The 11666-nt window shown below is 43.2% G+C and overlaps 1 protein-coding gene across 1 annotated transcript in view; it reads right to left on the bottom strand.

Annotated features, from left to right (window-relative positions):
* The window catches only part of MEGF10 (multiple EGF like domains 10), a 193707-nt gene that overhangs the window by 41733 nt on the left and 140308 nt on the right, over nucleotides 1–11666 (bottom strand). Inside the window, exons 10-13 of the mRNA XM_004696586.2 lie at nucleotides 10230–10404; nucleotides 8110–8230; nucleotides 7270–7433; nucleotides 4458–4560 (exon numbers count right to left, since the gene is read on the bottom strand). Of these exons, the coding sequence (XP_004696643.2) occupies nucleotides 4458–4560; nucleotides 7270–7433; nucleotides 8110–8230; nucleotides 10230–10404 (563 nt within the window). The remainder of the gene's footprint in view (nucleotides 1–4457; nucleotides 4561–7269; nucleotides 7434–8109; nucleotides 8231–10229; nucleotides 10405–11666) is intronic.

An 11666-nucleotide genomic window follows, 5' to 3' on the forward strand; every position in this document is an offset into this window, starting at 1 on the left:
TATAGAGTGTCTTTTAGGAGATCAATAAACATCTTTCCCCTATTCATGTTTGCTTGCACGGAGTTTGCTTTGTGAATGTGTTGGATGACCTCTCTCAAATGTCTACAGGAGGCTCCGATAAGCTCAGCTGTTGATCGACCACCAGCCAACGCAGGAGATGCACAGAACAGAGTCAGTGAGGTGACCTGGCTGCTCGAGGCAGCAGCAGGGTAGCGATCAGATCACAACGTGAAGAGAGCGTGGACAAGACATAACAGGAGCCACACGAGAGAGCCAAACTTCCTCCTCCGTGGAGAAGCGGGCCAGTCACAGATGGCAGCTGGCGTCCAAGACTGCATTGTGTGACAAACGTGTTGCCTTCCCGCCGGACACCAATGGGTAAAGCCATGTGTGATCATCTGTCTTACCCCGTGACCCAGACTGTGGAATGCAACTAACACATTCTCCGGCTGGTTCCAGGGCAAAGCATAGCTCCTGCTTTCTTCATGTATGCTAGCGTATGTCTTTCCCTGGTGTGCTCAGTATCACCTCACATTCATTCTGTATTTATGAGACAAATGGAGGTTTGGTAGAATAGGATGCCGAACAAAAGACGTGTGCTGTGAATTCACCGGGAGTGAGACTGCGATTTCCCCTCATTTTGGTCATTTCGATACTCTGGCCGCTCTATTTGAGAACATCAAGAACCCTGCTGAAGTCCCCAACTCGGGGGTAGTCTAGGGTGTAATCGAATGCCATTATTTAGTAACTGAAAACAAAAGAAAAACATAGAAAGGTGGAATTTCATATTTTGAAGTGAGAGTTGTCTTAGCTTTTTCAAGTCAAGGGAGAATTACGGTGTCAGGATGGCTTGTGTCTCCTAGTAACAGAAAATATTTTCATTTACAGAATTGGTGGCCTACTTCCCAAAGTCGTTCTCAGAAGTAGACATCAAACAGTGAGCGTTTACCTCCATCTCTTGGTCAGAAACGAAAGAAGCTCTCAGCAGCATCCGAGAAATTAACAGTCACTATGAACAGGCTGCTGGTGATATTCCGTGTTGATAGACTGGGAGATTTAATATTCTTAACATGGCAATCATTCCCAAATAATCTATAGATTCAATAGAATTTCCACTAAAAATCCAGCTTTCTCCTTTGCAGAAACAGATACACTGGTTCTAAAATTGATATGGAATTTCAAAGACTCTTACAGCAAAAGCAATTTTGAAAAAGTGTAAAAGTGGAGCACTCAAACTATGTGATTTTAAAAGTTATTAAAAGCATTCATGATCAAGGCAGTAGAGTGCTCGCATAAGGACAGGCAGATCAGCGGAATATAATTGATCTTCCAGAAGTAAGCCCTTACAGACACCTTTTTTCAAGAAGAAGGCCAAGATAATTCAATAGAGAAAGACTAGTCTTTTCAGGAGCTGGTGCTGGGACAACTGGATAGACGCATGTGAGAGCTGGGCTTCTATCTCATACAATCTGCACGTGCTAATTAAAAATGAAATCAAGCCTTAAATATATGAGCTAAGAAACACTTAGAAAAATATAGGCATAATCTTTCTGACCTTACATTAAGCAATTATTTCTTAGATATAACACCAAAAGCATAGCAGCCAAAGAAAAAAATTGATAAACTGGACTTCCTTAAAATTAAAATGTTCACTGCTACAAAGGATATCATTTTAAAAATGAAAAGGCAATCCACATAATGGGGGAGGGAGTTATGAATCATAAATCTAATAAGGGACCTGTCTGTAGACTATATAAAGAACTCTTACAACTCAAAAATAAATAACCCAATTTTAAAATAAGCAAGGGAACCACCTGGATTTTTTTTCAAAAGGTGACATACAACTGGTCCCTATGTACATGAAAAGGTACTCTGAAATCAAAACCACAATGAGATACCCTCCGCACCCCTTCAGGTCGCTACACTCCAAAGGACAGATACTAACATGTGTTGGTGACACTATAGAGAAATCGGAACTCTCATGCATCGATGGTAGCTGCATAAAATGGCACGGCTACTTGGGAAAAGCGTTCAGTTAGCTCTTCAAAAGTTTTAAAGTACAGTTAGCAAATATGGTCCAGCAATTCCACTCCTAAATATATATCCAACATTTACACAGCTACACAAGAACTTGTAAGTAAATGTTCAAAGCAACATTATTCATCATAGCCAAAGAGAACAATCCCCAAATGGTCTTCAGTTGATGGACAGAGAAGATGAGATATATCTATACAATGGAATATTATTTGGCCATCAAAAGGATGAAGTATGGATGGATGCTAAACTATGAGAGAAAACTTGAAAAACGTTTGCTAAGGAGCCTAGTCACCAAAGACCACATACGGTGCGAATCCATAACGTCCAGAAGAGGCCAAATTTTTAAATCTGAAAGAAGGGTAGTTGTCCTAGGATGCGGGGGAGGTGATTTGGAAGTGAATGCTAATGGGTAACAGAAGTGTTATACAATGGATTGTAGTAATGGTTACCCAATACTGTGATTATACTAAAAATTATTGATATGTCCACTTTAGATAGGTAAGCTACACGATGTACAGTTATCTCAGTTTTGGTGTTATTTTTAAAAGGAGGTGGGTTGCTAGTTACCAGCACTGGTCACCATGGCCGTCTCCTACAATTTACAGAGGTCTCGGTTTCAGAGAACCCCAGTACTTTCTGAAAGACGTCTGTGTGTGACAGTGGTGTGCAGTGATCAGGACACCTGGCTCTACGGCGGAAGAATGTTGGTGCAAGCTGCCTCTGTCATTCACTAACTCGAGGACCTTGGGAATCGACTCGATGGCAGTGAGTTTGGATTTGGCGATTGGGATCTTGCCTTGATTTCCTTATTTGTAATAAATGAGAAAATAAGACCTCCTATCTCAAAGAATTATTGTGAATATTTAGTAAGTACTCAATAAATATTGCTTATTATAATTTCTCTGGAGTCTTCATTGTATATGTATATATACATAAAATAATATTGCCCTCATTCTATAAATTCCAATATGTGACCTCTCTGGTATAAAGTCATATGAGTTTCTTCTGAAAGACTTATCTTGTTAAAAAAATGAACCATCACATGCATGACTCTTCTTAATATATTTAGACTATTTAATTGTATGGTATGTGGATTATATGTGAACAGAACTGTTAAAAAGTGAACTTCACAAATTGTTATACGATTACAACTGAAAAACATTACTCAGTATTCTGTGTGGTCTGGTACAAGAGGCGGCCCATGAGCGGTGGCTAGTGCCCTCTTGAGTTATTGCACTGCCTGGTGCCAGCTCTAGTAACACACATATATATGTGTGTTTACACCTATAGAAATATAAGTAAAATGTATCTTTATAGCTATATTACATGCATGTGCACATGTTTTAAAAATAACTTTAAACAGGAAGATTTTTTTAAAAGTTTGGTTCATTTTTCTATCTCTCACCCAGTATCTAGTTTAACAGAATTTCACTGAAAGTTTCTATCTCAGCAATAAATATTTTAGTCAATATTTTTCACACGTTTGGTAGAAATAAATATTCAGGATGATATCTAGCTTAATTATCCCAATGTTTGATAACTCTCCTAATGCTTATCCATTGGTTTCCCTGAATACGTGTTCTGAATCAGAGTAGTTTTGCTAGTTTGCTTTGTCTCTTTCAGAGAACCTGGCTGCCACTCACAAAAGAAAAGCAAGATCCCAATGTGCCTGGACAATTAGGGTCATCCTCCACTACACGTGAGGGCTTCAAAAAGTCTGTGGAAAGATCCTGTCATCATTTTATTCCATTTTTCCAGGAACTTTTTGAAGTCCCTTTGCACAACATGGGAAACAACTGCATTTGTTCCCAGATCACTATTGATTTGACGAACTTCTGGGCCAAAACCATGGAAGTATATAAATAAGGAAAAACTTCTACCCTGTGATTAGAATATTGGTACTAATGTGTTTTATGAATTTGTCATGACAAATATTATTGCGAGAAGAAGAAAGTTCAAAATCATTTCTAGCACAGAACCTCTTAATAGCTACATAGTAATCATATTAATAATAATATTCTGTGCCTCACTAAGTGAACTTAGTTATATTCTTATGCTTTTTTTGCCAATAATTCTTTCTTCAATGTTCAAAAAGTACCACAGGGGTCTTGCTGAGATTTTCACAGCAATTTACACTGTCAGTTGAATAATGACAGTGGGACCCTTTGTGTGGGCTCAGGAGGACTGTCCCTGCACAAATCCCTGTGCACAACAGCCACCCCTGGCTTACAGACAAACTAAACTGAGCAATGCTATGTCTTCAATAAAAAAAAAAAACAGGTCATAAGTTTATAGGCGACATTACTGTGTTTTCTTTTCAGAAAGGTAGACCTGGAGGTGTTTCTCTGGAATTATAAGGAACAGTATGTGTTAAATTGACGCCTTTCTACAACCATCCCAATTGTGTTCTAGGATCTCACCTGACCATCCAGGAAGGCAGCGACAGTGGCCCGTGGTGGGATGGCAGCCGTCCGCGTGGCTGCAGTCACAGCGCTCAGCACAATTCAGCCCATATGTGCCATCCTGCATGGAAGACAGCATTGAATACAAGAATGAGGCACACAAAATCCCATGACGGGAGGCAGAGGGCCCCTTTCATAGACAGTGCAGACACAGGCCCCTGCTCTCCCCAATTTACACCTTCCAGGAATACCAACGATAATCATCTCTTTCCACCCCTCGAACTGGAGGCTCTAGGAGGCTAGCGTTTTAAAATCACCATATTTGGACATATGGTATGAATGGTGAAACAAAATGCTTATTGTTGTACCTTCATACACCAGCTAATTAAAAGAACACTTGGTTATCTTACTGTACATTCCAACCAACATACTTATTTTTTTAGTTCCTAGAGATTTGTAAAAATAGTTCAGAGCTCCCTGGCATGCATTATCGTCTTATGCCCTTTGGTAGTAAGGGAAGGCCATGGCCCTGATATGAAATCTCTTAATATTAATATAAATATCCATTTTATGTATATACAACTCAAATAAAGTTAAGTTGATTTATGAAAATTCTTTGGTTTATTTTTGTCTTACTGAGTATCCTTTTTTCCATGGAACATGTGCCTTGGTGGTGGAGCAGTTATGAGTTGGACTGTCATCCGCATGGTTGGCAGTTTGGGCCCAGCAGCAGCCATGCAGGAAAAAGAATAGGCTTTCTACGCCAGTAAACGGGGACACTCTCAGAAAGCCACCGCGGGTCGCTATGAGCCAGCATGGATTTGAAGGCAGTGAGTTTGGTTTTGGCTTTTCCCCAAGGAGAAGTCTAAACACCATGAGCTCTTCGGACTCCCAGGAGGGACCAGCTGTGTTTTGGCATACTCCTCTTCTGCTCCTCCCTGCCAGGTCCTTCGGTTGTCACATGCACATCAGCTTGGGTGGTCCAGTGAGGGGAGACTCTTCATGTACATGATGACTTCCCTCGAAGGAGAGGAATAAAGAACTCTGCATTCATAGCCCCATTCTTTTAAGCCAGACCCCCAGGAACTATGAGGAAGTACTACAGACCCCTCACATGGCCCAAAGACTCAGAGAAACATGGGGTGCCTGTAACAAGAGGGAAAAATAGCAGAACCGGAATAGAAGAGGTTGGGACTAAAATGTGTTCTCTGTTGTTGGAAACCTTTTTTTTTTTAAATGAAAAGAACACATGAATAAATGACTTTTTGGACTGTACTGGTGTTTGATTAGACGTAAAGATTGCTAAGAAAACAAAGGCGTGTGCAGAAGCACGGTAGAGTTGGAGGAGAAGAAAGCAGCATTTCCCATCAGGAGTGGGGATGGTAAGATTTCATCTCATGCTCCTTGGTCATCTTTGTACTACCAGGAAGGATCAGTCCCAGAGGAGGACATCCATCATCCTTGGTCAAGTGGAGGGTCAGAGGAAAACAGAAAGACTCTCTTTGTGGTGGAGCGACAGTCTGCAGCAACTGTCTCAGACACAGCACTGTTTGTGAGGAATGGCACAGGGCCAGGCAGGGGCATGGTCTGTTGGATATAGGGTTGCTATAAATCGGGAGCCATGTGGTAGCACCTAGCTAGAGGTGGTGGGTGGGAAAAGGTATTTGGATCAGATTTGGCTCTGCCACACTGATTCCACCCAGGCAGAGCAGAACGACGTGAGCCCTCGCCGATCGACTAACACACGTTCTATACAAGAAAGAAGAAGATCATGCCAGGGGGGTGTTTTGTCTACATTTAGATGGGGAGTGAAAAGCTCCCTTCAAGCCCCCTTCTAAGTATTGATTATGTATTCACTGCTCAGGGCTGGGATGCAGCAAAGCTGACTTAACTGTTCTGGGGAATTGGAGAATATGGAATGGCTGAGGGCAGGGTCCTTCCAACATCTCCAGAATCGGGCTGTAGTGAATGAGGAGGAAGGGCAGGGAGAACAGAGCCTGTGCATGGAAGCCTTCACTTGTGGTCCAGATGACTGGGGTTGCAGAGTCATCTCCCTCTCAGAGTGCTGTCCAAGCAAGAATGAGCACACCGCTGAGAGCATGCTTGATGGGCCCGGAGAAAAGACTTGTGATCGGAAGAAAGAGCGATGGAAACAAGGGAAAGAAGCAAGCCAGTTGTCAGCGGGAGAAAGAGTGTACTTCCCACCGGTGTCCTCGGCCACCCTTCAATTAGACACCATGTGGAATGGCGAAATGACTTTAAGGCTCAAAGGAGTCCAACCAACTGGAGTCAGAGCTGAAGCTGTGAAATCTTTGGCGATTCTTGTGACTCTAGAGATATTGCCATTAAGACACAGCTGTTTCCCAACCTCCTTTCGTCACCTCACTGCGCGGTGACCCCAGTCAGCAGCCCCCTTTCAATACCCTGACACTTTCTACCCTGAAGAACAGGCGATTTCCATTATAATAGAAACAAAATATTTGGAGAGATGACATACACTGGGTCTTTGACAAATGCTGTTGACCAGCTGCCGCCAAGAGATGAGTGTGTTGAGGACAGGAGGCATAAAAGGGTGTGGAGGAACAGGGTAGAATTGAAGGGGGGTGGGGTGGAGAGAAGCATTTCCCCTAAAGCATTTCCCCATCCAATTTCCATAAATATTCATTGCTTAATTGCAGTACAAACATCACAATCCTTCTAATAGTTACTAAGGTTTCATTCACTCTCAGGCACTTGAAACCCGCCCCCCCAAAAAACCCTGCAAAGAGCAGCCAACCCTGCCATCAGCCTCCCATGGGTATTCCCCGCTGGTGCATTGGGGTGGGTGTACCTGGCAGATAAGTTCACATTTCTCCCCACGCCATCCAGGTGCACAGGTGCAGGTCCCGTCCAGGGTGTTGCAGGCTCCCCCGTTGAGGCACTGGCATGTTAGGTTACAGCCCAAACCCCAGGTGCCACTGGGGCAGCGGATGGAGCAGTCTACGCCATGCCAGCCTGTCACAAGATGCCAAAGCACAGGAGAAAACAAAGGGAGTGAGAGGTTTTGCAAAGCCTGTTCAAACCACATTTCCCTTTGGAAACGTCGTGGGGATACAACAGTGTGTCCAGCCTCAGCTGCAGTGGGCATTGGCTCTGCCACTCAAGGTCCCCATCAGAATGATCAAAAGAGCACTTGAAGCACCGGAAATGTGTCGGCCAACACTGAGGCTCTATTAGGGAAGAGCTGCAGGCGCTTTTTATATGCACTGGTCTGCAGCGTGAAAGTGGAGTCTTCATATGGCAAAGACAGGGAAGGTTTTTCTTGAAAGAACACCCCAGATGCTATACACATATTATCTAGGATCCTGGCTGCCACAGCACCTACAGAGAACACAGTCTAGATGAAGAGAATATACAACTGGTGCATGGCTATGGTCCTTGGGATGACGCTAAGCCAGCACATTTCCAAATACTCAGAGACTCACAGACTTCTGAAGCTGACAGCAATTTCAATGACCACCTAATCTAAGCCTCTCCACTGGACCCTAGAATGGAGTCCATACTGGATGAGGGCTTGCCACAAACCTGTACCAAATATAGCTGGCATAAACTCTGAGAGAGGGTTTCTCTCCTGCAGCTTTGGGAGAGAACAGGGCAGGCGCAAACCCAAGGCTCAGTCACCCACTCTCACCTGCCTTGCAAGTGCAAGAACCATCCACAGGGGAACAGACAGCATCGTTGTTACAACCACAGCGGGAGGAGCAATTGATCCCATAGGTTCCCAGAGGGCATGGCGTGGAGCAGTCACTCCCCTAGACAGTGCAAGCAGGGAAATGCATGTGATTTGCTGACTGAAGGAAGGTCACAGAAGATACAAAAATATGGTTTGGAGATGTTGCTTAGGTTTTCTCTCTCATTTAAATAGACTGTACTCAGAAGAGCTGTGACAATATCACCGTTCTGCAAATCTTAGACTTTCGGCCACAGTGACAGCAGGACTACGTATTGTTATTACTGTTCGTGCCTTTGATCTGTGGTGACCCCATGCAAAATACAGCCCCCCATGATTGTTGGGGATCAGACTGCTGTCATCTATAGGGTTTTCATAGGAAGATTGTCATATAGATAGCCACACTTTCATCCTAGTCTATCTTAGTCTGGAAGCTATACTGAAACCTATTCTATATCATAATACACACTTGTTTGGGAATTGAACTCAGGCCTTTTGCATGGAAGGCAAGAATTCTATCACTGAGCCACTAATGCCACTGGTCTTGTTTAGAATCCAGCATTAAATGAGACTCACCCCCAAACTTCTGCTTTTATTCGTTCTGCCTTGGTAGCAAAAATGAAACCTCTTGTGTTTGCTCAAACACATAAATAAGTAACCATACATCGTAAATTGGGGTTTTAAAAAATAGACAATGACTAACTATGCATCAAATCACAATGTATCCTCAACTTCCTCGCCTCATAGGTAGTACTGTCAAGGTGAGATACAAAGCAAAAAATCCTACTCTGCCAGCCCTGCCATTCCATCGATTTTCTGGCAGTGAGGGTTAAACATAGAGTTGGGCTCCAAAAGGTGACAGAGGCCATCTGCAAAAACAGAAGCAACTTCTTTAAGAGCAGGTCAATCCAAGTGGGGCCCAACGACAGGGCAGGGATATAAGGTAGGGTCGTCTCCGCTCTGCAATCTGAGGAGCCACCCATCCTGCATGACGTGCTCTGAAATTCAGCATTCTTCACAGTTCAGTGCGTTCCCCATTAAAATGGAGGGAAGCAATTCAAGAATTTCCTATTTTCTGTGAACACATGGTTTCCAATTCTGGGGTGAAGAAATTCTAGAGAATATAGTCAAATGTACTCTTTTAGAGTCTCATTATTAAAAAGATCTGAAAACATATATATACAATGAACCATGCAATGGAAATACATACCAACTTATACTAGCTATTTTCATCGTGCAAAGAATTAAAAACAGAAATGGTTAACAATAATACCTACCACACTTGAAAAAGTAATTCCTTTTAATAAAGCACAGCAAACCCATTACTTATAGAATCTTTATACTTCAGCACATATATTTATATTCAAAGTTAATGCTGCATGCATATTTTTACCAGCTTCATCAGGAATCATTCTAAGGCAATCACTTCTATCTATCCTGGCACTTTCCCCTTTATTCTCTTTCTCATTAACCACGGGATAATGTTGGCATATCCATTTGCTTCTGAAAATATCATGTAATCACAGTCCTAGATTTATAAACCCCCAAAGAAGTCACCCCTTCATCTGCTGATGGAATAACCCAAATGGAGTTGATGCATACAATGAAATATTGTCAGCCGTGAAGATAAATGAGGTCCTGATGCACCATGAGTGCCTCTTGAAAATGGTACGCTGAGCGAAACAAATTACTTACAAAGGGCCAAATACTGTATGATCCCCATTCATATGGAAGAAACCAATATCTAGAAACCCAAGTTTGTCAGTGGTTACCAGTGATACCAGGGGAGAGGATGCGCTCTTGCTGGGGCTGGGGGTGGCACAGCGTAGAGGTTAATGGTCTGCATGGGATGAACATGTGTGATAAATAAGTCAGGAAAAGGTAGGCATGGGGTTCCGCAACCTATAAAGGATCATCAGTGTCCTTGAATTGTACCCGAAGAAATCATCGAACTGGCAAAGGCTTTGCTGTGTATGTTTTCACCACAATACAAAGAAGCAACTCTCCCATGAACCGAGGTCATGCAACTTGAGGTGTTGATGGTCCACATTACACCCCCTCTCCAAGCCCAAGACACTCACTTTGAATCCGGGGGCACAGGTGCACTTCCCGGTCACACTGTCACAGTCAGCTCCATTCTGGCAGCTGCAGATCTGTTGGCAAGAGTCCCCATAGAATCCAGGAGAGCATGTCTCATTACAGTAGAGTCCAGACCAGCCTGGCTTGCAGGCGCACTCTCCAGACATGGGGTGACAGCTGAGAGACAGGGATGAAAGGAACCAGTCACTCTGGGGTAAACGTGACACCCAAGCCCTGTGTAAATGCTGCTTTAGCTATGATCACTCCATATGCAGAGAAGTCCATAAACAATCATTTAAACTTCATTCCCAGGCTTGGCATGACTTCATTAATTAGCTGCAACCCAATTGATCATGCAAAAATGTTGCATGAAATCAGCATCATCCTTTAACAGGATGAATATTGCAAAACAGCCTTCTGTTTGAAATTAATTTTAATTATCTTAAATGAAAATCATTCACTTAATAAGGTTCCAAGTCTATGAGAAGCCCTGAAGAACTTCACCCGGGGACTGATATCAAATCCGTTAACCACAGTGGTGTCTAAGGAACTACAAAAGCAGGCCCAGGCTCACATACTTGGTGGCAAAACAGCTGTTTCTACCTGAAACAGCAGTTGCATTGTCAGCCAGGCGGCCAGCTGTTGCTCCATGGCAAATGGACACATCAGCTGCACGACGATGCACCCATTAGTGACGTGAACACAATAGGGCCCTCTGTGGCCCGCTGTCTCAAATCGCATACGCTTCTCACCAGAGGAGAGACAACCCAGCCAGCTCTGCTGACAACTGGAAGGCTGTTTAAAGATGGTCTTTCTCTCTTGAAAAAGACAAAACTCTCCCCTTAACTAGGCCCAGAACAAAATCCACCAGCAGCACTGAGACAACATCCCAGTGGTGTTCATATATTTCCTCCTTTTGAGAAGAATAGAGAACTGGGAGGACTAAAGACTGGGGCTATCCCTCCCTGCCTAGGTGACCTTAAAAGACCACAACGCTTCCTGGGACTGATGCACTGATCTATCAAGCAAGGGTCTAGCCAGACCCAATATATATATATATATATACATACACACACACACACTAAATCATTTTATTGGGGGCGTGTACAACTCTTATCACAATACATAGATGCATCCATTCTGTCAAGCACATTTGTACACTTATTGCCGTTATCATTCTCAAAACATTTGCTTTCTACTTGAGCCCTTGGTATCAGCTCCTCATTTCCCCCCTCCCTCCCCGGCCCTCCTCACTCAGGAACCCTTGATAATTTATAATTTATTATTATTTTTTCATGTCTTACACTGACTGATGTCTCCCTTCACCCACTTTTCTGTTGTCCGTCCAACAGGGAGCGGGTTATATGTAGATCACTGAGGTCGGTTCCCCCTTTCTGCCCCCACCTTTCCCTTACCCTCCTGGTATCAGTACTCTCATT

The sequence above is a fragment of the Echinops telfairi genome, unplaced genomic scaffold (assembly GCF_000313985.2).
Source record: "Echinops telfairi isolate 266 unplaced genomic scaffold, ASM31398v2 ScPeMD7_7469;HRSCAF=8507_1, whole genome shotgun sequence".
NCBI classification, from domain to species: Eukaryota; Metazoa; Chordata; class Mammalia; order Afrosoricida; family Tenrecidae; genus Echinops; species Echinops telfairi.